Below are 27842 nucleotides of genomic sequence, written 5' to 3' on the forward strand. Positions count from 1 at the left end.
GGTATGAATAAGGATAATCAATGGAAATCCGTCCCTATTTTGTCTAATGCTAAGAATGTTGTTGCAGCATTTACTTATTCTAAAAAGTTACTAGTCAGGATTGTCTTTGGAGGGGCAGCCCAGCTTCATGTATAGAACAGTTTGTCGTCTTTTTATTTATCAAAGAAAGAAACCCACCGAGTGTGGTAGATTTCGTTTTCCACGCATTGCCCAAAAGACTTGCACCACTAGATTCTAATGCAATCGCCTATGCCAAAAGTAAAATTTCCGGTGAACAAGTTTACAGAAGGGTTATGCCTGAAGATCATGAAAATGTTCTCTGATGATAGGATCAGGAAATCTTAAATTGCTAAGTTTGGATTCAACATCAATAATTATGGTAACAACAAAAAAATAACAGATTTGTCTTTAATCAACCTGCAGGAGAGTTTATGCCATGTAGCTCTGGTACATACTCAGCGACTCAGTCACGCTCGCTTATGGCTGTCAAATGCTCATCAATCTCCTCCGTGGACAACACTCTGAAAACTGGATTTTCCTTTCTAACGACTCCCACCTATAAACATCCAAATGTCCCAGATGATTGCATGTAATTTTCTCCATAAAACGCACGCATGCAAATAAATTCAAGACTATTCCATTTCTATAATCATTCACCTACTAGTAGTGATGCTAGGGAATAATCCAGTGTATTATCTGCCCATGTAGGTCATATTACATATGTACATCATGACTTCCCCATTAACAAGAATGGGTGGAACTGATCCAAACGGAACAAGAGATGCAACTGGATCTTTAGAACCAATTAGGCTTGTTGCTAGTTGCTACAATTAACAATTTCTTCCCTCATCCAAATTTTTTTTTTTTTATCAATAACATCAATTTCATTAAATTAAGAGAATAGAGGGAAAGGAATACAAAGAGAGAGAGAATAACTTGGCTCCCCAAAAAACAGAAAACTCGAAAAGCAAAGAAAATTAAAAACTAGCCCAGAAAACAGCCTCCCTAGTCACTCCTTGCTTGGCCAACCCATCCGCAAATGAGTTGGCACTCCTCTTCACCCAGCTGCATTGAATCTCTATGTCCCTACCCAGCCATAAGAACTATTTTTCTCATTGTTAAAGTTCCACAAACCACTGTCTTCTGTCTTCAACCAATTAACCACCACCTTCGAATCACCTTCCAGAATCAAACGGCTAATATTTAGATCTTTTGCTCTTCGAATTCCTTCAAGCGCTGCAAGGATCTCAGCCCTAAGAGAGTCACCTTCTCCAATAGGGCTAGAGAATAAAGCAGTAACAATCCCTTCCTCATTCCTGAAGACTCCTCTAATCCCAGAGGGCCCTGGATTCCTTACACTGCTGCCATCAAAATTCAACTTTATAAAGCCCGCGGGGGGAGGGGACCATAACAGACAAAGAGTCCTCTTGCATCTTGCAGTGGAAGCAATCTCTTTCCAATTTCTTAGCAAGTCATCCATGGGACAATCTGAAAACGACTCCAAAGATTTTAGCTAGTGGACCGCTCTAATAAGGATCTGGTCTAGCAAGTCTTCCAAAGTTTTTTCCTTGTCAGAAAATATGTGTGAGTTTCTTTCTTCCCACAAAAACCAGCAAACCGTTGCCTTAATACACCTCCACATAGTCTTCCCTCGCTTCTTAGGCCAACTAAAAAGAGATGGGGAAAACAAACCTTGGACAGTCTCCGGAGGATACCAAGAACACCCAAAACAGGAGAAAACCCACTCCCAAACAGATTTAGCAACCTTACAAGAGACCACGAGGTGGTAGCCAGATTCCCCATCAACTTTACAAAGAGCACATCTATTAGGAAGTAAACAATAATTGGGTCTCTTTCTTTAGAGTATGTCTAAAGTGTTGATTCTTTCCAAGAAATTTTCCCAACAAAAAAACCCCACCCGAGGAGGAATAGGTATGCTCCAAATTTCCTTAACTGGAAAGTACAACCCTAAGGGGGTAGGAGGCTGAGTTAAAGTTTCAAAGAAAGAAGCACAAGAAAATGTACCAAAGCTAGAAAGGGTCCAAAATCTGGTGTCTTCCTTAGCAGGGTTTAGGAAGACACTCTCAAGGGAGGCTAGCAGAAATGGGTTCATTTTTCAAGTATGAAAGAGCATACAAGGAAGGAAACTTGTCTTTCAAAGTAGAATCCCCGACCCAAAGATGTTCCCAGAAATTTATTCGGTTACCAGAGTTTAAACCATACCTGATCTAAGGGGAGAAAACTGGAAGCAGATTGTGGATGGATTTCCAAGGAGAAGTTGCTGAAGCCCTTGCCAAGATTCCAAGATCCCATCCATTATCTTCCAACCCATGAATGCTAGCAACAATCTTAGTCCACAATTTATCCCTTTCCAAAGAGAACCTCCACAACCACTTCCCCAGAAGAGCCATGTTCCTTTTCTTGAAATTACCAATCCCTAGACCTCCTATTGTTTTACACCTAGAGACCACCTCCCAACTCACCCTATGATCTCTCTTCTCCTCTCCAGGCTCCCAAAGAAAGTTCCTTATTAATTTTTCCAAAAGGTTTGAAACCTTTGACAACATTGACAGAAAGTAAACAGGAAGGTTAGCTAGGGTAGATTTAATGAGAGAGACTCTTCCACCTAAAGAAAGATAAATCCTCTTCCAGGCCGCTAGACTCTTCTCAAACCTCTCAACTATCAGAGCCCAAAAGCTGACACTCTTAGGACTATCTCCTAAAAGGAGGCCCAAGTAAGTCAGAGGCCAATCCGTAATAGCACAACCTAGCTCATCTGCAAATTCCCTTAAGTCTCTTTCGTTCACATTCACTCCCGCCACACAACTCTTGTCAAAGTTTACCTTGAGGTTAGAAATCTGCTCAAAAAGTTGTATTGTCAACTTTAGATTCCAGATCCAACTGAGGTTCCCTCCTCCACAGAAAAGGATAGTATCATCTGCAAACTGAAGAAGAGTTAATGGAACCTCCTCCCTTCCTACTCTCCACCCTCTTATCAGATTCCTCGAGTCTGCTCTATGGATCAATCGCCCAAACACATCAACAATAAGGGTGAAAAGAAAAGGGGAAAGAGGATCTCATTGTCTTAGACCTCTCAACGCCGAAAAAAAATCCACCACAGTCCCGTTCACCCTAATAGAATAATGACAAGTCCTAACACAGCCCCAAATCCACTTGCACCACCTATCACCAAAACCAAAACTCCTCAACACCTCCATCAAGAATGACCAATCAACCAAGTTGAAGGCCTTCTCCAGATCCAATTTGCAGACCACTCCCTTCTTCTTTGACTTTCTAAAGCTCTCCAAGCTCTCATTTGCAATGAGGATCTGATCGGTGATCTATCTTCCCTCCACAAAAGCACTTTGGTTGGGTGCAATAATAGAGGGGAGCACCTTCTTTATCCTGAGAGACAACATCTTAGCAATGATTTTATACAAGCTAGTCACCAGACTAATAGGTCTAAAATCTTTTGGTTGGGAGGCATCTTTCTTCTTTGGGACTAAGGCAATGAAAGTTGAGTTCAATCCCGAGTTTATCACACCCCTCATGTGGAACTCCTCAAAGACCGAAGCAAGATCATTCTCCAACATATCCCAACAATCCTGGTAAAAGGCCATTGTGAACCCATCTAGACCCGGAGCTTTTGTCCTACCCATAGAGAAAACTGCTTCCTTTACCTCCTCCATATCGAATCTTTTTTCTAGCCACTCTCTCTTCTCTGCACTAAGAGTCGGCCAGTCCAAACCCTCCAACCACACTCTCATTCATAGGCCTTCTAAAAATAGATTTGAAGTGATTTACTAGGGCCTCTACAATTTCAGCCGGGTGAGACAAGACTGTTCCATCAACTTCCAAGTTAGAGATGTAATTCTTCTTTCTCCTTCCATTTGCCACTGAATGGAAAAACATTGTGTTTCTGTCTCCCTCCCTTAGCCACTTACACCTAGATTTTTGCCTCCAACTGATTTCCTCCTTGATCAAGATGTCCTCCAACTTTCTCCTTAAAACCCATCTCAACTTCCTTTCTTCCTCTCCAAAGGGGCCTCTCTCTTCCTTCAGGTCCAAATCCTCAATTTGCTCCACCAGAACTTGCTTTGTCTCTTCTAATCTTCCGAATTCCAGCCTATTCCACTCCTTTAATTGAGATTTTAGGTACACATATTTTCAAACTTGAAAGGGGTAGGCCCTACTCCTCTTAATTCCTCCTTGACCAAAACTATTGGCCAATGGTCTGAAGTGAGTCTAGGGAGAGCCCTAGAAGAAATGTTGCTCCAATGATCCTCCCAATCAGTTGAAAACAAAAATCTGTCCAACTTAGAGCAAATTGGCTGAGATTGAAAGTTGGACCAAGTGAAGTTATTATTTAGGAAGGGAAGTTCTTTGAGATTAAAAGAGTCTACAAATTGGTTGAACTTCCTCATACTTGTTGTCACTCTCTGTCTGGGGTTGTTGGTTTCCTCCATAAATCTCACTACATTAAAGTCCCCTCCCACACACCAGGGTCCATCCCAAAGGCCTATAATGTCACTCAATTCTTCCCATAATTTCTCCCTTTGCCTATAGTCATTGGGGCCATACACATTTGTTAGAACCCATTCATAACCATCGACCACCTGTTTGAACTTCAGGGAGACAGAGTGATCTCCAATTAGATCCTCCACACCTAAGAGAATCTCTTCTTTCCACATGGTCACAATTCCTCCCGAGGAACCCCACGAAGGAGCAACCACCCATTTAATACCTCTAGAACTCCACACACTCCTTGCCCAACTGCAATCAAAATCCATTCTTTTGGACTCATGAAGCATAACCACATTCGGATTGAACTTCTTAATTACCTCTTTGATTGTTGCTCTCTTCCTAAAGCTGCCCAACCCCCTCACATTCCAACTTAGGATTCTCATTGAAAACTAAAGGCTTTAACCCTAAGTCCTCCAAGAACTATTTAGACCCTTTTCTTCTAATCCCTTTCACTTCGAACTTCTTGTCCCCCTCAATATCTTTTTTTAATCTCTCCACTTCACTCAGCCTTCTGAACTTCATCTTGTTGTCCTCTTTATTTTGCATGTAGGCTTTTAGGTCATTCGAGTTCTTCAGCTTGCACCCCAACTTTTTCACAAACTCTGCAACAGACTCTTCCCCAAAAGTTTCCTCTTTCCCTAAAGAAGCACTCTCCTCACTCCTAGGAAGCTTCTTGTTCCTTCTCACTTTACCTCCGACCACAACCCTGTCTGTCCCCTCCAGGCTCCCTCTCTGCAAATTCTTCCTTTCCACTTCGCCCAAGAGGTTTTCTAAGATTTCCCTAATTATTGTCTCTCTACATGATTCCTCACCCACTTCCCCCCCTTGTAGACTCAATGTGGCTTTCAGACTAGGGGCTTCCGACTCTTGGTTGGGAAGAGAATCAGGTACAAGAGATACAGAGCGCTCATCAGTATCCAAAACTGAATTGACAGAGTTGAGGGATTTACCTGAAGTAGAGAAGAGAGGAGAGAGCACAGGCAAAGGAGAGGTAGTCACTTTCTTTTTTGGGAAAACAGAGCACTCTGTCTCCCAGCGATGGGGGAGGGAAATCCCTGTCGCTATATCAACACAAAGACCCCTTTCTATACCCAAGTATGTACCTCTCTATGAAGTACCCTTGTTCTGCTCTGAGAAGACCCGAGCAACCTCCTTTTCGACCTCATGCAAAGCACTAGAACTGAGGGGGGCTCAGCCACTAATGGGTTAAAATCAAACACCCGCACCTCCCCCTCCACCTTTCCTTCCCCCACCGAATCCCCTAAGAACAAACAGTCCAGGCTAAAAGAATTGTTGTTCTAATCTTTAAGTAGAGCTTCAACTGCCGCACTGCCTGAACTCCCACAGTCATCTGAACTATCAACATTATCAGAATCTGAACCGCAGCTCAACCAGCCTTGATCAGCATCTTCTTTCTCTTCTGGTCTGCCTCTCGAATAGCGCGGGTTCAGGCGATCAGAAAGGTTGTGATTTTGCTCATCGCCGGCTGCTCATTGGACCCAGCACAGAGGCCAGCGCTCTCCAGCCTTGTTCACAAATTTTGCCCCTCCATAGTCGAGAGGGCGAGACTTAGACGATGATAGATGAAAGAGGTCATCTATCATCATCCCATGCCTGCCTTGCCCCACGTGATGACTTAAGTTGTCACGTGGGCTTTTAAATCTGCAAGGAAGTTCACCCACTGGCCCGACTGGCTCGACCATTCTTAGAGCCGGTTTGGAGAGAGACTTAGCGCGCGAACCACTCTTTCCCAAGTTAGCCACGTCAGCATAGGACGGGCCACCCTCTTTACACAACCCTTCTTCAAAAAAATTGAAAAATAAGCCAAAATAGAAAGGCTTCGAGTCTTGGAACACCCCTACCACTGTTCCCCTTCCTCTGTAAAGCGCCCACACTCAACATACTTACCCGCCGGCCCCTGAAGGCCACGTGTACACCTCCCTGCGAGCTTGTCAGATTCTTCAACCTCTGGTCGTCTTCCCCAAAGCAAAGCTTCAACTTCTGAAACTAGCCAGACCTTGTGCCAAGCTTCTTCTGAGAGGACTTCGAAGATCCGCGGCAAGTTCTCCGGATTGATCCCAACAACCTTAAGTTCCACCGCTCTCAAGTTGCTTAAGTTAGCCTCCAACAGAACTCCACCCATTGCTCTAGCAATTTTCCCTAGAATAAGGTCATTCCAAAGGTTGAAGGGAAGACCAAGAAGTTTAATCCAAAAGCTGCCGGCTCTGGGTTCAACTTCATTGCAATCTGGAGCCCAATTCTGGACCTTAATCAGGTTTCCTTCTACAAGGAAAGAATTGAAGAACAAAGTCTTACTTCCAATATCTAGTAGGGCTTTCTTTTCAGCAAAAGGTAGCAACAAAACATCTTCCTCTGATCCCAACCTCTCTATCAAAACTTCTAAAACTTTCGTCCAATCTTCTATCACCCTTTCTGCCACTAAAACCACCCTCTTCTCCCAGCTCCCTCTCCCTTCTTCCACTGCTACTCGTCAGATGACAAACGAGCTGGACACCAAAACTTCAGGGTGAAGCTTTGAGCGGAGCACAGAACAAACCTTCGAGCCAGGGGCTTCTTCTACTCTACCTTCGACCTCCAAGAGAAAAGCCTGAAGATTAGAAGCAAAAGAAGCCCACCCTCTTCGCTTCAGACCTTCTGGAATACACATCACTTGCTTTTTGTTAAAACCAAAGAGTTCGGTGACCATAATGAACCACCCTTTTCCATTCCTTTTTAGCACAGCTTCGAACCTCTTGTTCTCACAGGTCAACGAGTTTCTCCAACCTTCTTCTCGAAAGGAATTCACAGCTCCATCTACAAAGCCTTTCAGCCACACACAGGCCGCCTCTGTTAGAAGAATCGACGCCCTGCTCCCTTCTCTGATTTTCAATAGAGCCTTCCCCTTTGTCCTTCCCTGCTCAAAGAGGAAAGATTTTGCTTCAATGGACAAATCCAGTCTCCATTTCCCCGCCAGCTTGAACTTCCTCTCCTCTCCTATGCCTAACTCGATGGAGACTGCCCAGTTTCAGACTTCAATTTCTCAAACTGTTAGTAATCCCTAAGGTTAAAACTGCCTGAACTGCAGTGTTCCATCAATCCCAGTGTTTTCCCTCATCCAAATTCCAAATAACAGCATTGATCAGACAATTGTCAATCTAGTTAGTTTTAAGACCAGGCATAAATTTTCTTTTGGATCATTTCCCCAACCCTTTCTTTTCTTGGGGTGTGGGGATTCCCACCCATGTGAACTGAAAAATGAGAAGGTCAAGAATTAGAAAATCAGGCACAGGTCAAGATAAAAAACCAAAAAAAGAACAAATTGAGGGAACACATCAACAGGTTCCTTTTGCATCTGGACGACCATCATGTCAGCATTAAGGAAAGAAACCCAGAACCTAATGCAGGGAAAGGTGTTGGATTGACAGGTTGACACAGAAATTTAGATGTGGTCCCCAATATGTATGATTTTTTTTCAAAAACAAAAAATAATCTGCCGCATCAGCAAAAGCATATTATGATACATAACCGTATAACAAAACAGAAGGAGCATTGAGTGGATGCAGTTTTTGAAAAAAAAAAAAAAACTGATTATTCATGACAAGTTTTTTTGAGAAAGCCTAAATTGATAGCCCCAAAATTTCAACAAACTCTTGTCTAGTAGAAAACAAGAAACACAACATAAGGACTTGCATCATTATCCAGCAAGAGATAAAGAAGTAAACAAGTGGTGAAAAACTTTGCAACAGAAAATAAGTGAATAATCTACTCAGTGTTTTAAGACAACTACCTAGACAGAGCATTAATACCCCTTTCACAGGAATCATAAATCATCGGGAGTCCATAACACCAAATGTAATATTACCAATACAAAGAACTGGATTATGAAAATTTTGCTTACACTACCAATGAGTTGAATGAACAAAAGAAGTTGATACCTCAATTTCAGTGGCCTTGAAATCCTCTTGTAAAACTGATTGCAGAGCAGAAATTGCAGTCTGAAATATAGAAAAAGTGGCAATATGATGCTTGAATAAAACTAGATAGTCATGTATTACTTGATAAATGAACTACAATTTATATGTAAAATAATATTAGTAAAATATCAATTAAAAGTTAAAGCTAATAAAATGTGTAATTCAATAAAGAACCATTTATGGGAAAAACGACTAAGAACCAACACATATTCTCTAAAACAGAAAACCCAGTACCATGGAAATTTTGTTGAGTTCACTCAAGAATGAAATATCAAGTTTAATTGGCCAAAAGCTCAATTACTCAAGGATCTAATGGCATGTCCAGTATACTCGAAAATTCAAACTACTTGTTTTTTCATCACTAAAACGCCTGTTGAATTGTATTAGTCAGAAAAAAGACCCTGCTAAAAGAAATAGCAGGGGGAAATAGAAAACATCTGGAAAGGTGCCAACCAGCTGGTTGGTAAGGTCGCCTGCTGGTCGTGGCGGAGACTTGGGATCGAATCCTGCCTGCACCTGGGTTGGGGGATGGGCTACCCCCCCCCCCCCCATTGTGTAGCCCTTCAGAAGATATCAAAAAAAAAATGAAAGACTTTCTTTAAAATAGAAAACATCAACTTCTGACATGCCAGAAAAAACGATACAAGACTACTACAAAATCATATGAGCCATTGGACCAGGTAAAACCTGACTAGCAACCAGCCCCTTCTCTTGCTAGTGCATCAGCAAGAAGATCTTGGTATCATGCAAATGAAGTATTATATGAAAGAACTAATGATCTTTTCCACAAGACCTACTGCTTTCATCTTGCAGTTTGATGGTAGTTTGAGAAATACTGGTGAAGGCTGGAATTGGGAGGGGTTATCTTGAGAGCTGATAGAATTCTGATTAGGGCTATTAGTGGTTCTGTCACTGCAAGGGATGTATCTGAAGCTGAAGTTCAAGCCCTTATTGAAGGTCTCAGATTTGCCAAAGATCTTATCTCTGGTCCCTTGCTTGTAGAGGGGGATTCTAGGATTGTGTTTGGCTGGGCAATGAACTTTCTGCATGAAATACATGATCTTTCGGTTTCCCTTGGCTGCTACTATAGATGGATTCCGGGAAATCTGAATCAAATAGTTGATTTCTTAACTAAATTGGGTCTGGAGAGAAATTGTTTGAATAGTTCTAACAGCTTAAATATGTCTTGATTGGGCTTTTGGCCTTTTGTATCAAAACCCTCTTCTTGTATATCCTCTTTATATTTCTCTCTTTCACACCTCTTTCTATGAATAGTCCATATGCCTAATAGCAGGAGCTGAAATCGCAGTGCTGAAAAAGATCATGGCATGAAACATCTACCTTCCTTCAAAGTGCATGACTCAGGAGTCAGGTCCTGTAAGTCCATACCTCTTTTATATGAAGGGGTATGGACTATGGACTATTCATAGCAGAGGTATGAAGGAGAGAAATATAAAGAGGTATTCAAAAGCCCAATCAAAGACAAACCAATAGCAAGAGGTATGGACTTACAGTACCTGAGTCATACACTTTGAAGGAAGGTAGATGTGTCATCCCATCAGCTTTTTCAGCACTGCAATTTCAGCTCATAGATATTGGACTGGAGATTTTTGGAAGTCGTATGGTGTTTTTCAGGATTGGTTAAGCAGACCTTAGAGGGGTGACAGCTGAGGATACTCTAGCTTTTATGTTGAAGTAATGCTCCTAAATATAGCACCTTGTTGTATGATGGCTCTATGTAATAACAGCATTCTTCTAATAAGGAAATGAATTACTTATTCAAATAAAAAAGTTCTGAAGAAACTAAAAGCATGGTTCAAAGTATCGATACACCTGTGTATCGGTACTTTGATACACGTGGAAACATGGTTTTTTTTTTCAAAATTTGGTTTTTGAGGAGTTAAATACATTTATTTTTCATTAAAAAAAATGGGGTCCCAAAACACCTGTAAACAGGCGTATTGGGACCCAAAAGATACGATATGATAGCCCGATACAGGGTGTACCGTATCAAAATTTTGAACCTGGACTAAAAGGCAACTCCCGATATAATTCTGAAAGACTCGGGACAAAGCCTTTCTTTCTCCCCTTAGAAGAAACAAACAACTTAACAAAAGCCATGCCCCAACCAGCCTTTAAAAACTTAACTGAACATTGACCCATAAAGATGGTCAGGTGGCAGGTTTGGTGGTTCAACCAGGCAGTTGCCCTGGCAAAATGTTCAAAACCATCAAAACCCAAGACATGGTAGATATCCAAACACCAATTCACTAGTACAATTGTTTGGGTAAATGCCAGGACGAAAAAACTAGTCCCACCTATATGGGGTTGGCTTCATGAATCCTATTCCACCCATTCCACTCTGTTCGGGACCATGCCCATTGTTAAATTATGTGTCCTCGAATCATTTATCACTACTTCAATCCATGTATTTTGGCCTGCCCTAGCTCTTCTAGATTGTTCAACTTGTAAGATGCCACCTTGGAGATGCCTAAATGACCAGTATACATGTAAAAATTCATTAAGAAAGATAGCTTACCTGTACGGTCTCCTCGTAGGAGAATGCAGGATCATTCTTCATTTTCTTCTCTAAGAAATTAATTGCCTCTTGTTCTTTTAAGCCAGCACTTGTAGCCTGATAAAGAAGTAGGTAGATCAGACATTTGTGCCTATGTACATGTTAAATCAAAATAAGGTTCCAAATGCGTCAACTTAGTAGCCAACTTAAAACAATTACAAATGTGAAATTCCTCTTGATTTCATTCAAAGAAATGTATATAGAGTCCTTCTAAACAAAAACAGCAAATCATCATAGGTACATTAATGTAGAAAATTGAAAGCACTCAAAGCATTCCAGAATGTTTAGAATAAAGGAGATAACTACAACAGATTTTTCTTCTCTGAAACAGATCAAGTATTGTATTGTATTGTATTAAATATGAGAGAAATCAAGAAACATCAGCCCATGTAGAATGAGAGCCTGTACATTGGGAATATACAAAAGATTCAACAAAAGAAAGGTCCAGCTTGCAAAAAAAAAAAGAGAGAGAGAGAAGCTGGACACTCATGAATGCCCTTTGTACACTTAACCAGGAACACACAAAGCCTAAAACCTTGTTTCTAACTGAAGTTACATCAGAATAATTGTTATCAAAGATTTGGTTGTTTCTTTCCTTCCAGAGAGTCCACAGGATGGCAGGTTAAGACAGCATGATGAAGAGTAAGTATCCCAAATTACAATTTACCCGCAGAGCCCCACAAACCAAATTATTCCTTGTAACCCTTTCACTCCTTATATAAATTTCAGGCCTTCCTGTACGGGCATTGGTTCCTTTTTTTCCCAAGTAACAAAGGATCTAGAGTCCCCAATCTGTAAGGGGAAGAAACAAGTGAAACTATGAGGTCCATCTATGAGATCCGTTTCTCATGGATCATGGGGCTGGTTAGGAATAATTAACTATGACACCCATGTTTGATTAGGGTGAAATCATGGAAAGTATAAAACACTGCCTTAATGTTATGTGCTTATATAATTATATGCTCATCAAAAGGGCTTAAATAATTAAATGCCCATGGATTTAACCACTTCACCAATATGCACACAGATTTACATGATTATACGCTCATTTGGAAAGGTATATACAATTATAACCAATACTCAGAGAACCAGACCGGACATAGAACTGGAGAAGGGAGACGTTCATGGGTCAAAGGTTCAACCAGGATCGAACCGTGATGACATGTATATATATATATATATATATATACATACTACGGATTATATAAATACTATATAATATATTTTATAACTTTTAGGGTAAATTACAATTTACAAAGACCCCCCCACACTTTGTTTTGCGACAAAGACCTCCTTGTACTATGACCATGAGACAAAGACCCCATTGACCGTTAAGTTAGATGACGGAATGCGTTAAATTACCAAAATACCCCACTAAACTTTTTCTATTTTCTTTTTTTTTTGCCATTTTTCTCTTAAAACCTATTTAACCTATTGTTTTCCCTTTCTTCTCTTCTTTTCCCCTCCCTCACCGTCCTCTCTTACCTTTCAATTCCAGCAAGAAAATAACACCCAAAAGAAGTATCTCTGATGAAGAGGTAAAACGATAACTTTGGCAAGAAATCTCTACTAAAAGAGTGGAAAGAAACATGAGATCAGAGGATTGCAGCGACGGCGGATTCAAACTCATCACCGACGCCTCCGCTTCCACCGGCGGAGGATTGCAGCGGCATCCCTCTTTTGAAGACTCCTCTGTCACCGCCGAGGAGTGAACAACCCAAGAAGAGAGAAAAGGCATACCTGCTTCCTCCAAAGGCATCGACATTCATGGTTAACTGGTCAATGAGCCTAGCCGATTTGGGCTCCACACTCGACGCCTTGGCGTACTTCGCCCCCATACCCTCCCCGGATGGCACAAAGAACGCTCCATTTACCATTATGTCGCCCTCCGTCCTCCAGTTCCAACTCGTCCACTTGCCCTCATCCGTATCCACCCGCTTTGTCACCTGCTCTGACCCAACCCACACCACAAAGTGCACATTAGCAAAAACACAGCAACAAGGGTGCATGGTATCGATAAATCCCTAATATTGTAGTCTGTAGTACTGTTACTATTGTACCTCCTTGGCATCCGGGTTCAACAGCACAATGTAACGGTTGCCCTGACTGTTGATGGTGGGATTGGCACTACCGCCGATTGCGTACATCTGCCATTGTGTGAAATCGTTGTTAACAATGTGGATGTAGCCATGCCTACACCTAGGCATTCTCTGTATGAACCCCTCACCGAAGTGATTGAACGCAATGGTCACTTGCATCCCAATATCCAACAGATACTCGTCGTTGTGTCCAAGCAACATTACATCATTGTGATGGGAAAAGTAGTTGTTGGATATGGTAATCCCGATGGACCCCATGATGGCATCAATTAAACCATTTGTGCAGTAGGATAGCAAATGGTCACTTGCATCTCGAAATCCAACGGATACTCATCGGGTGGAGGTGGTAATGGATGCAAGGTTGGCGACGACAACGGCAGCTTGTGAGTATAGTTTATGTTTACTCTTGTACTTGCAGAAACAGAGGGTAGAAAGTAGTTACGTCCCTCTTTTGAAGACTCCTCTGTTAATCCATGTCGACCTTCGATTCCTCCATGGCTCCTCCACTTCCACAACCGCCTCTGCCTTCAAACCCATCATCGATTTCCAGGATTCGTTTTCTTTTTCTATTTCATCTCCTTCCCACAGTTGCCGTGACCTCTATCACCGTCGAACCAGTTGTTTCCTGCTACTGTTAACGACTTGAGAGAAAAACAGGGGGGAGAAACGAGAGAAATGTGGAGCATCTTGACCCGGTACTGAAAAATAAGACTCGTAGAGGGAACGAAATTACAGAAACAAAACAGCGATAGGGCCGACAAAGAGGAAGAAGAGAGATCAGGAGAGAGAAAGTGAGGTTGGGGAAGATAAACAGTATTTTTTCTCGTCAGAATAGTTAATTACAAGGGTAGTATAGAGATTAAAAAAATATTACAGTGGCCTTTTTGGACGGAATGCAAACGAAAGGGGGTCATTGTCTCATGGTCATAGTACAAGGGGGTCTTTGTTGCAAAACAAAGTACAGGGGGGTCTTTGTCACATACCCCATAGTACAGGGGGGTCTTTGTAATTTACCCTAACTTTTAATACATTTAAATATGGTTGATAGATGGCAAGTTCCTTAATTTTTAAAGCAAACGACTAGGGTTCAAGTCTTATCAAATGCATTTTAAAATTTCAATTATTAAAGGGCCCGGGCACTTTCATGAAATCGGGACCGGTTCATTGGTTTTCCGGTTAACCGTTCGATCAGCTAGTTTTCCCCAGTTCTTTTATCAAAAGTAGTTATTGGGTATGACTAAACCGCCCAAGCTCCTAGTCACAGTTTTCTAAACACTGATTATAACTGTTTTGGTAGGCTGAATGCCAGCCAATAGATATTGAGGGGCCATTTGATAATGGCTGAGGATATAAAAGTCAACCCCAACTTCAGCTTCAGCCACTAAGAAGCTCACAACTTCCTTGACAATTATTAACTAAAAACAACAAGTCATTCAGTTTCACCATCATCATTCAACCCTTATCCCAACTATATGGGGTTGGCTAATGAATCCCTTTTCACCATTCCATTCTGCTTAATGTCATAACAATTGTTAAATCATTGGCGCTTAATCATTACTTCTACCCATGTCCTTATGGGCCTCTTACTCAGAAATTTGTTGGTACTGGATTTATGGCAGAACAAAGTAGCTTTTTCATATTTCCCCAAAGCATATTAATGGACAAGAAACTAGATGAAGATCGGATTTAGTAGAGCAAAACATTGTACCCCCAGCTTCATATTTGAAATAAATTCATACCAAAGAGTAAGAAAACCTAAAGAAAGAAATCAGTATGTTGTTAAGTGAAAGGAACAAAACCACAAATACCTTGTGACCAAAAAAGTGGCCAGCTGGATCACACTTGAAGAGTTGAGGCCCATTTTCTTCATCAATACCCAAAACCATAGCAGCTTCATAATGCAGATACAGAAGGAAAAAAAAAAGGAAATGTCAAGAAGGTAAACAACAGAAATAGGAAATTCGGATAACAAATAATTAAACACATGAATAAATTGTTAAATAAAACTTGACAATATAGGATGCATATTATTATGCACATGTGTAAAAGACCAAAAGTATACCTACTCCAAGAGGTCTCATATAGGCATGTTGAGTATATATCTGTGATTTGTCTGCAATCCTGAAGAAACATCCAAGGAATCCAACATAAGTCAATCAATAGAGGTTGGAAATCATTCCTTCTTTCTCCTGGCTTCTATTACTTTTTTACAGAATAGCCAAGAGAGAATGTCTTGGCTTAGTTTAGCTTGGATACTCGTAGTCATTTTCTTCACAAGGGAGGGTGGAAGTTTAAAGGCGGGACAAGTCAGCAATGATTTCTTTAAGTAAACCGCTTACATGCTATAATCATTTTATCTTTTGGGTCCAAATGATAGATTATACAGGACACTAACCACCTGTGCTAACATAGAAAAAGAGAAAAAGAAAACAACAGCAAATTTAAGTTATTTAACATATGATTTTTTATAGTAAAACAAATATTTCATTGAAAAGAAAAAAAGCATTTATAAGAGAGAGGTGATAAGAAATCACCACTACAATAACCAGCAAAAATGCAACCTTACAAACATAAAATCCAGACCAAAAACAAACTCCACCTTCCGAAAACCAAACAAAAGCAAAAACATACATTCTCAAGAAGAATTCATCTCCAAACCAGCCCTTTTTAAACCTTTTCAAACAAGCATCCAACCACCTCCGCTAAAAACCTGAAGAAACTACCTCCTCAACCTCCTTCCATCAACCAATATTACTCCTCTACATCAAGAACCTCTTCCTGTCCTTCCTTTGGAATGGTACTATTGCGACCTTCTTCCCTTTTCTGTTTCTTAAACTCTTCAAAAACCCTTCTTACAAAGGTCTCACTGCCTGAAAAGACCCAAAGCTTTTCCCACTTCCACATCCCTCTCAATGAGATTCCTTAATTTCAATCCTCCATTCTTCCTCTTCTCTACATCTGAGTTCAATTCTCCATCAGTCCTCACAGTTTCACCAATACACTCCTTTTCCTTCACCTCTAGAATTTCATTCCTCTTCAACTCCCCTTCATTAGAACTCTGAGAAATGATATTCTGACTCCTGGACTCGTCGAGAGTTAATGAATCATGGCTCTTATGAAGACTCTTTTATACCTATTACTAGGGCCAGCCCCAACAAATCCATCTTCAACTGCGAGAAAACCTATGTAACATGCACAGGATGAAACTTACTTGATCCTTATAGAAATTGGTCTCCTTGAATGACAAAGATGGGATTGGTCTCAAGTCAGGATTGCAGGTAGGCTTAATTCTCTGGAGAAAAGGCTAAAGGGTTTTCAATTAGTGAATTCTGAGAATTCTCGTGTCCTAGTGCTCGTCTCTTCCCCTTTTTATGGAGAGATTCCTGATACTATAAAGAGAAGAGTCCAAAAGAGAACTTTTCCTATTAGGGAAGGCGATCTTTTTGCTCTCATGTCAGCTATCGAACGAACTCCACTAGGGTTTCGCCATATGTCCAACGAGATCCTCTAGGAATAAAGTTTATGTTTTCTTGAGGATTCTCACATAGCACGTGTTGGCTACATCCCTTCATGGGTTCTCTCACGACCACATGTCGAGAACAAGGTCTTTGATCAGCTGACATATTCGAGCGTCCCATTAGTCATCCTCGAGGCGCCTCATCATAGCTTGTGGCCAGGAAAGGCGTAAGTCGACTGTGAATAGGTATTGCCAGTTTTGAGCTTCATCTACCATTCACCACAACCGTGTGCTACTATTCCATGCTCATTGTGAGTTTTGAATGATGCTTTATGCTCATCGCAAGGTGCGGATGATGTTTTGTGTCCATCACAAACCTGTAATGTCGTGTTATGCCATCACAAGTCCCAAATGGTACCTTATACTCATCACAGATCTCGAATGGCACTTTATGTTCATCACAAGTCTTGGATGGCATTTTGTGCTCATCGCAAGTCCTGGATAGCACAGTGATTTAAAAGGCGTGCCTAGGTGCACAGGTGAGGCACACTTTAGGGTAGGTGCCTCACCCAAGTCCTAGGCGTAGTCCTTTCAAAAGGCGCACCAGTTTGTCACTTTTTTTAACCTAGCAGCTGGGCTGGGGGCGGATACCCCCGTGCCAAACCCCTCAAGGAAAGCCCAAACAAGTCCATGTTAGGATCCTAAATTCTCAGTTCTCACACAAAATAATGATTTGATAATTTGGTAATGTTGTTCATTCATTCATCCTACTAAAATATCTTCTTAAAAAGCAATTAAAATTATAAAATCATTATTTTTTGTGTGAGAACTAAGAATTTAGAACTCTAACATGGACTTGTTTGGGCTTGCCTCAAGGAGCGTGGTACAAAGGTGGCTCGTAGAATCAAGAATGTAACATGTTTTACATCACATTAGCTAATTTAAGTAATGCAATTGAGGGGAAAAAAGAGATTGTGGGTTTTACATGCTTGAAAATGTTTTATATGTTTGATTTTATTTTTAAATTCACATTTGAATATGCTTTACATGTTATGTTAATGTATTTTAATTTTAGATAAAAGACTTTTAAAAACATTTATTTTAAATTTTAAATTTTAAAATTTATATTTTTTGTTTTTTTATTTTTTTTGACATTTTTTTATTTTTTAGCATATTTTTTATTTTTGTGCCTTGCTTCAAAAAGGCACGTGCCTCGAGCACAAATTGACCCTAGCGCTTTTTTTGTGCCTTACACTTTTAAAACATTGGGATAGCATTTTGTGCTCATCACAAGTGTATTAGCCCTACATTGCCTTTGTAAAGTGTCGCCATGCTATTATAGAGATGTCTCGGTTGCTTTGGTACCTTAGACATTGTGTTTATCGTCTTCCCCAACTTGATCACAACGCTCTCTTTGTTTGGGGTTTCTCTATGTGGTTCTTATCCAAGGTTTCTATTACAATTCTAATGATGACAAATTACATGTACTTACACTAGGTTTCTTCACAGCCACCGAAATCACCAGTAACTACACAATTAGACACCAACCTTTTCCTACCCAAATCGGCTCCAATCCCTAGAAGTTCCAACTATCACTTCTTCAATTAGGTTTTCATTGATACTCCTTCGACTACCAACATTGTCCTCCACATCAAAATGACCATTCCCTTAATTGCATGTGATATCCTCCCTCACCTACTTCAGTGATATCTCTGAAGAAGCTGAACCACATTCAAGACAACAAGCAACTAAATCCAAAGGAAAAAGCCCAACTAGATCAAGGCCAGACAGCGGTCTCGTGATCTAGAACCACCAGAAACTCCACATAGAGTGGTCTCTTCATCCATCCTAGCAGAGACTTCTAAAGCACTAAACATTGCTGTAGACTTAGATCATTTGTCTTCCATGACCTCAGAACTCTTTGCCACTTGCACTTCTTTCTCTCCAGGCCCAACCCTTGTTATAACCCAAACCCTCTTCTCACATGAGGCCCCTTCCTTTTTTATCAGCAAGGAAAGATTAATTTTATTAATAATTGTGAGGAAAACAGTTACAGGATTGCAGAAAAAACAGAAAACACAGCAAATCCTTCACAATGTGTTACAACAAGGCCAAGAAAAGTTGTTGTCTATAAACTCCCTGTTTTGCTAAAGAATCAGACATCCCCTTCCTTTTTACTGCCCCTATTCCACCTAATCAAACCACTTGAACTCCTCAAAAATCTTTTAAGCCTTCCCAAATTAACCCCCCCCTAAAACTTTCAACTTAGCCCACAGATCTCTCCTACCTAAATCCACCGACCCTTTCTTCTTAAAGTGGACCCCTCTCAACCCCATAGCTCACAAGTGTTGGTTCCCCTTCCTCTCTCTAACATAACTCAATCAACCCCCCTCTCAAACATAACTGAAAGAAGTGATTCACTATTCCCTTTATCTAGTAATGCTGTGGTGGTTTCTTTTTTTTTATATTGGTATGTTGTGGTGGTTTCTTATCCCAACAGAAACATGTCCTCAATTTTGCCACTCGCTCTAATGGCAGCTCAATATTTTCATGTTGGTTGTTTGCAATTGGCAGCAGATTTTTCCTATGAGTATTAGCAAGAGGTAATCCATTTGATCAGGTGATTTGTTGTGAAAATTTTAGCTGATTGGCATGCTACAATTGGGACATTTACCAATAGCATGGTAAAAAAGGCCATTATCCAATGCTGGTCCTGGATATTTTTGCACAAAATAGACTCAAACCTGTTATTCATGCCTGTCAGCCTGAGATTTTACCATGGCACCTATAGCATGGTCACATGTAAAAATGGTTGGAGCTTCTTTTTTTATAGTCAAGGTAAAAGGTTGGACCTTTTCTGACATTTACAGTCTCAGCATCTAGTTGTCAGGATGATCTGCTTGGTTGCCCCCAAATTCTTCTTGTTAATGAAATATACTTCTCAGAAATATCAACGTAAAGTTTCTTTAAAAAGAAGAAGGAAGTACAAGAAAAAGGTGATACGGAATCATCTTGTAGAGAAGCAAAACAGAAGCAAGACTCCCACTACTTATGATGACATTAACACAAGTACATAACTGACGAATCATCAGAAAGCAAAATCTAACATGGACCAAATGGTTGGAAATCTGGAGACCAACCATATGACAGATCAATAATCCTAGAAATCAAACCTTCTGTAGAACCCAGAAATCATATAACCTTCTGAGACTGTCAATTTACCATAAATGATGATTCCTGACGTGATTTATTTGGTTATTCATCAAAAGTAATCTACCATAATTGTTTAAAAAAGGATCTGACAAAATTGGTTGGTTAGGCCATTTAAGTGAGTCATCCATTCAACATCCATGATACCCTACAAGAACTTTATAGAAGCAAACCATGTGCAAGTTATGGAATTTGCTACTCATTAGGAACTTAGGAATATCCAACATGTAAACACATGAGACATGCAAAAGGACACTTGGACATGAGCCACTGACAAGCATTGATCAGCCACAGCACATATAAAAGATTGTGATTTGGTTTATACAATGCATTACACACATCTAGCTAACCATCATAATTATATGATTGGATGGAAAATGATATGGATAATAGCTTTTGCATATTATTGTTGGTCTTTAGAGGAACTTTCATAATGATGCCAGTGATCATTTTCTTTCTAAAATACATATCTCCTTTTCTTTGGTAGGTAAAAGATTGTTATCATATTTGTAGGAGTATAAAGTTAAAAGGACAACATTCATACAAAAGATGTACCAGCTGGTCAGTCTACATAATGAAACAGATAGAACTCATTTCTCATAATCTCATTCTAGACAATCATACAAGTCCTTCAAATGTACAAGTATTTTAGGCTCAATAGTAGAAAAAATGGTTAACGGGAGATAGTTAGTTATTCTGAACATCAAATAATGGGTCTGCTAAGAATACAATATGTAATTTTTTTGGCAATACAGAGAAATGTTAGCATACCACTTGGACAATACATCCACAGGCATCTCATATCCATATCTGAAACGGAACTCAGCTGCTTCATTTCTTGCTTGTTGAACTAAGGTTCTTGCATCAGCTGGTAATGAGAATATAATTAATGAAAAAGAAAATGTTCAACTCACCAAGCAATACCCAGTACAAAATTTTAATTTGATCTTATAATTTATAGGCAACATACAAACATTAACCTTGTTTGGTTACTGACTATGTTGTTTATTTGTACTTATTAATAGTCTAATACTGTAGTTAGACATGCTATGTCTTATTCCTGGGAGCATATTTTAAATTTCTTATGTCATACTATTAGGAGGATTCAGAAATGGTTAAAACATGAAACAAGTATATTAGAATAAATCTAGATTCATGCCAGAGAGATCAGCTATGGAATTTATCTTTTTGCTTAGGATATCAACAGAAAATTTAGGGGACAAGGAACAGAAGAGAAAACTCCACTCAGTATTCATTGACCTAAAAAGAACACGCGATAGGGTCACTATAGAAGTCATCTGGCAGGTTTTGGGAACGAAATGGTTTCAATTAGGAAAATTGATATCATTAGGATAGAAAAGGAGAAAGAACAGCATTTCCATGTGAGAGAGAGTGTTGAGTAACAAAAAATATGTTCAAAAATGAGTGTAGCTGATACAATGATGCTAAGAAGGGTGAATGGCAAGACTAGAAAGGACACAATCAGAAATAAATGCGTAATAGAGGAGTTGGAAGTAACTCGAATTAGTGACAAATTGACAATACGAGGGAAAGTTGACTAGTTTGGCTATGTGCATGGACAACCAATGACTACACCAGTAACGTGTGAATTGGTACAAAAAGAATGTTCTATATGGCAAGACAAAAGAAAAATATGCTCTGAATAATGGTTTAAAGACATAATTTCACAAAAAAGAAAAAGCATTGCACTTGATAGAGCACATAACATGACAGTATTCACGTGGCTATCCACAAATAATTGGAATTTATGAACCCTCCGATTTTCAATTGGGAAAAAATAAACAAATGGGAAAACAGAAACGACAACAGTCTCGTGCTTCAGGACATCGCTAAAACCCCAACATATGGCTTTAAATGGCCATCCCTTATAATTCAAATTTCAAACAACTAGTTATTCAGAAAAAAAGAAAAAAAAAATCTTAAAAAGTAAACCTGTCATTCCAGTGGCTAATAATCCAAGGTACTTGGTAATGGCGAAAAGATGTGTAACGCTAGTCTGATCCAAAAGCTTGTCCTGCATCAGAAACCAAGAACTGAATTATACACAATCTTTTTTTTTTTTGATAAATAATTATACACAATCTTTCAGACTGTGAATTCGGTAATTTCCAGACAATCTACCAAATAGCACCTACCGGGACCTTTTTCTGTGTGACAACGCATACTGAATCCTTTCCTCGAACACCAATCGAGGTGATCCCGGAAGCCTTTACCGCCTTAAAAGCATACTCTGTTCGTCCATTCAAATACACAAATACCAAAATATTTAATTTCTATACTCTTTGGATTGGGGAGGGAGCTACAAATCCTGTAAGAAAATCAAGCAGTTTCGAAATGCTAGAATGTAGATCTCAAACAAAATCAAATAAAATACATTTGTTCAATATGTTGGGAACCCTAACTTCTTCACCATTTTTTTATGTGAAATTTCCAAAAGTAAACTGCAGTGATGGACGACAATGCTTACCGACTTGAAATAGACGACCTTCAGGGGAGAAGATCGTTATATGACGATCATAACCAGATCCACTTCCACGACTCATGGTCGAGTTCCTTGATCTGTAATTAGACTTTAGGGCTTTGCGTTTTTCTCTGATAAAAATTAGCAGGGGAGCGGAATAAAAAAACTTTCTGTGCAAGAAACTGAGAAAGAGGCATTAAGGCAGTGCTTGTTATGAATGAACGGCAGGCCCGTGTGGCTTTCGTGCCGGGTCTGGTCCGATTTGATCCACTGAGCAACTTTTGGGCCCGTGGAATTGACCCGTGCCTGGCTTGCTAGGGATATATCAACAACGGAATGAATACTTAGATCCACATAATAGTCCAACCCATATTGAATTGCTAGGGATATATCAACAACGGATATATCAGCAACTTATGTGGTGTATAACAGTATAAATGTATTGCAGCGCATCTCGTGCCAACAAAGATGGATATACACCATAAAATACCCATAAACCCTAGTTACGGGGTGGAGATAGGGGTGTCAATTGGACCCGATTTGGTCCAATACGAGCCCATTGCAGATGGACTAGGTCAAGTCCAATATGATGAATATTTTGGACTATTTTATACCAGTCCAATTCAATCTATTCAATGGATGAGACATTTGCTCGATGACCCAATCCAATATAAATCTTTTATGGATGGGCCAGATCCAATGCAATCCAATAAATACTTTGGACCAATAATGTGGAGTGTTCCAATTCAATATGTTCAATTTGATTTTGATTTTAACCAGGTCTAACCCAAAACCGATCCATTAACACCCCTAGGTGGAGAGAGAGGGACCTATGCTTCTAGAACCATTAGATTTGCATATAAAGATGTATGTGTGATAAAGAGTCAATCATTGGAAAATATTTATTTACTAGTAAGTGTACACGTGGTAATTTTAAATGATGATAATGATAGTAATAATGTATTCAAAATTGCCTATTAATTTTATGTATTTTATTTTTTGTTTTTTATTATTAATCAAATGTTGATTGAAAATCCAAATATGATTGCATAAACACCTCATCCAAATATGTGATAATTGGATCGAGTTGTAAAGTTTCAAGTATAATTGATAGGCCTACTTGCTTGGCTAAATTCTTCTTCTTGTAATATTTAATCTTTTTTGTGTATCTTTTTTTTTTAGTTCATTTATCAAAAAAATGTAAGATTTAAATAGAGGGAATTGAATGGGTGAAAAGTAGTATTTCAATTTACAATTTAAACATCATAATTAAATAGGGACTAAATTCAAAAATGAGTATTTTACTCAAAAGAATGTTCTACAATCTTATTCATATTTTTAATAGTAGTGTAATTATAGAATTATAGATGTTTTCAATTTTTTCTATAATGTTTTTTATTTTTGTGTGTAAAAAAAATTCTAATATATAACACTTACTTTTTGTTTAATATGATAAATATATGATATTATACACGTGCCTTTTTTTTTTGCAAAATTTATGTATTTTTATATTTTATTGACCTTTATTGTTTATTTATGACATTAAAGATTAACATGTTTCACCCAAAATTTGAACTGTTGATATTTACCAAACAATAAAATGATTTCATTTTTGATCAGTTCTAAACTATGTATTTCATTTCCATTGCCAATAAAAATGATTATTGTTTATTACACTTGTTTTTTTTTTCATTTTATTAATAAAAATATCATAAACATGTCTAATTTTTTCTACATTTTTTGTAAGTTTCTATATTTATTTTCATTTTATACTTTTTATTACCTAACTATGACTACGTAGGTTGATCAATTTGATTCAGAAGATTGAATTGCTTACCATCACTTGGATTAAAAATGGTTTTATTTTTGAGTCAGTTTTAAAATATACCGATTTACATTGTTAAAAATATTGACACATATCTTATTTAATAAGAGAAAATGGGAGTTAATAATTTAAGTATAAGACTTAATGAGAGGGGATTAAATGAGGTGGGAAGTAATAATTGAAGTTACATTTTCAACCTTACCATTAGAGATGGATTAAATACACAATTATGGGCATTTTAGTAGCCACTAAAATTGGCATTAAATATATAATAAAATGACTTTTATACATTTTATCAAACAAATAAGTAAAGGGTAATTTTAGTCCAAAAATAGTTTCACATTGCATTCACACTTTTATATATAGTATAGATATAGTAATGGCAATATCAAACAAAATATTGCTCAATAGACTTGTCTAATGAGCCTAAAATGGCAAGCCTTAGTTCCACCATATAATAAGATGATGACTAATGATGTCTCTATGCCAAAATGGTTCCACTGTTCTTGGGACTTCAGCTGAACTGGAAATAACGCAATCTACTATGGGTTTCTTATGGCTAAGAAGACCATGTAACAATCCTATAACTAGGGGTGCAAATGAATTGAGCTTTTTACAAGCTATTCGAGCTCAACTCGTGAGGCTTGCAAGCCTAATCAAGCCTATATATATATATAACATAATTTTTATTATATGTATGCATACATATATTATAAATGATTTTTATAATTCTTATTTTTTTATATAAAATAAAAAACAATTTTATATGTATAATAATGGATATTAGGACATTTTACAAAACAAGTGATAAATTTTACAAAATTGACAAAATCAATTATTTTTTGGAAATAATGCCAACTCAAGTAAGCAAGACAAAAACTAATTTATATTGAACAAGATTGTCCCTCTCAAAAATCCTTCCCCAATTCCCTCTATCCGTTTCCATGGGACATAAAACCCACCTACAAGTCCACAACGACACAGATCCCTACCTCAAAGGCTCAAAACGATATGGTGTCGATCATTTAGAATTCGGTGGTCATTGGATCATATGTCATTGATGTCTTCTTTTCTCTGTCCATGACGATTTTAGCATCGGTAGCCACCATAGCATTGAAGTGTTCTCAACACCATTGTCGGGACTTACAATGAAAAACTTCCCATCATTTGTTTCACCAAATACAGAGAAACATTGATTTTATTATTTGTTCAACTATTCTGATTTGGATGGAGTAGTGTTGTAAAAACAGTAAAGAGAGGAGATGGAACTTATCGATAATTGCTTTCCAAACCGAAGTTGCAGTGGTGTGAAGTTGTTGTAGGAACTTGAAGCTGGGAATTGCAGAAAGATGGAGGGTTGAGAAGTGCCACTTTGTCACTCTCCTTAAAACCGTGTTTCCCCACTATGGTGTAGCCAGGTGATCGCAAATCGATTGCCAAGTAAAATAGCCCATAGGCCACTAGTAGGTGTGCACTCGCTTACCAGACCTCCGCGAACCATTGGAGATTGATGCTTAGATTTCTCAAAAAAAACAAGAATGTCGAAAAAATGGTGTGTGTGTGTGTGTGTGTGTGTGTAGATTGGGTCGACCATCACCCTTTTATAAATTGGTCTCAAACCCGAATTGACACAGATGTGTCCTTTCAGATAGGAGCATCTTCATAACAGTGCACTTGTTCGAAGAGGCACAAGGAGAAAGAAGAGACATGAAAAAAGAAAACAATTTATTTAAAAATTAAATTTGAATTAGAAGAGACACATTTTAAATTTGAAAATGTGTAATTCGGATAAAACAAAATGATTCGGTACAACGCGCGTACACGCATACGTGCCCATGCCGCACCCCGACCCGACTTGGCGGCGCGCATGTGAAAAGCACCCTCAATCCCCCCTTACATGCATGGAATATGTATAGTCCTCTCCTCCTATGAGTCCATACCCATAGAGAGAGCAAAACTACAAATATACTCCACTCCCACTCCTTTCCCAAGCAATGTGGGACAAAGAGTCATTCAATGAAGGAAAGGACAAAAAACAAGAGAAGGAGGAGAGAGATTATTGTAAATTTGAATTTTCCTCCAACAATCCCCCACAAAATTCAAAATTACAAGAAGATCGAACAATCTGAGCATCGCAGTGATAAAAGTATTCATGGTGCTGTCTTTGGACTTCAATCAACACTTAGGTATGACAGGCTATGTTATAGAGTACGGGTGGAGTTAGACTCCTTCAACCTTTCCTCATTATCTTAACTAGCTAATTGGCAACCAACTCAACTCACCAGTACTTTAGTGGTTCTTTTGTTTTGGAACATTTTGGCCTTGTTCCCCTCTTGGAATCATGAGTGTTTTCGAGAGTCAACCCTAGATCTCTCTTAGAAGCGGCCACACTTCACACTCACTTAAGTCAGTTATTAGTGTGCATTGCTCACACTATTCCTAATTGATTAAGAGCCTCATGCTCAACCTCCTCAATCTATAGTGAGCACCATCTTACCTCGGCATCTGAAATGGGACACAAATGATAATGCTTTTCCAAGTCATCTAATGACTTGTTTTTACCCATTCAACCAAATTCCAGGGATCTCCTTTCATATAGGTTGGGTGTCCGTCAATAATGACTTTGTAACGGGCTTCAACCCCATTCCTATCGATGCCTCATAAACCACCTTAGAAGTTTGTGGTTTGGTTAACGAATCTGCAAGGTTCTTTTCAAACCTTACAAAATTCAAAGTGATTGTACCTTCGCTGAGGTATTGTCTTATCAGGTTTATGCCTTAAGCGGATATGCCTTCTTTTACCATTGTACGTTTGGTTCTTGGCTCTGGCTATTGCTGTTTGGCTATCACAATGGAGAGATATGGATGGAACCGGCCGCAGCCAAAGTGGTATATTTGCCAACAAGTTTCTTAGCCACTCTACCTCGGACCCCACCAATTATAGTGCAATGAACTCAACCTCCATTGTTGAACTTGTATTGCATGACTGTTTTACCGATTTCCACAATACTGCTCTTCCACCTAGAGTAAACACATATCCATTGGTAGAAGTACTATCCTTTGAATCTGAAATCCAATTCGCATCAGTAAATCCTTCTAAAACATGAGGAAAACCTGAGTAGTGTAAACCAAAGTTTATGGCTCATTTTAAATATTTTAATAATCTTACTAAAGCCTCCCAATGTTCATTTTTGGGATTATGAATATGCTAACTTAATTTTCCCATAGTTATAGCTATGTCTGGTCTTATACAGTTCATTAAATAAGATACAAGTCCAATTATACTTGGATACTCCTTTTGTGAAACATGTTCTCCTACATGTTTTTTTAAGTGAATATTACAGTCAAGAAGTGTTTTAACCAATTTACAATCATAGTGTCTAAATTTCTTAAGAATACTCTCCACATAATGTAATTGGGAAAGAATAAAGCTTCATTGTTCTTTATGGATTTTAATCTCCAAGATTACATCAACCTCACCCAAGTCCTTGGTATCAAATTTAGACATTAAAATTTGTTTTGTTTCCTTTACTACATCTAGACTAGTTCCCATTATTAACATATCATCAACATATAGACAAATCATGACTCTTGTATTATTTTCAAATTTGCTATAGACACATCTATCAAAATCATTTATGTTATATCCATTAGTTACTAACATATTATCAAATTTTTCATGCCATTGTTTGGG

General features: G+C 38.7%; 1 protein-coding gene and 1 pseudogene across 1 annotated transcript; both read right to left on the reverse strand.

The window, feature by feature from the left end:
• Window positions 1–232: 232 nt before the first annotated feature.
• LOC148880663 (proteasome subunit alpha type-6) lies at window positions 233–22735 on the reverse strand. Its single transcript, XM_088962640.1, has 9 exons — window positions 22331–22735; window positions 21999–22093; window positions 21796–21877; window positions 20614–20710; window positions 15238–15296; window positions 14984–15066; window positions 11038–11133; window positions 8460–8519; window positions 233–556 (listed from the first exon to the last, which is right to left on the reverse strand). The coding sequence occupies exons 1-9, from the start codon at window positions 22404–22406 to the stop codon at window positions 464–466; spliced, it is 741 nt and encodes a 246-aa protein (XP_088818766.1). The 5' UTR covers window positions 22407–22735; the 3' UTR covers window positions 233–463.
• Window positions 12196–13712, reverse strand: LOC148880664 (putative pectate lyase 13 pseudogene; annotated as a pseudogene).
• Window positions 22736–27842: the final 5107 nt, after the last annotated feature.

The sequence above is a fragment of the Nelumbo lutea genome, chromosome 1 (assembly GCF_056320005.1).
Source record: "Nelumbo lutea isolate HS-2025 chromosome 1, American lotus-T2T, whole genome shotgun sequence".
NCBI classification, from domain to species: Eukaryota; Viridiplantae; Streptophyta; class Magnoliopsida; order Proteales; family Nelumbonaceae; genus Nelumbo; species Nelumbo lutea.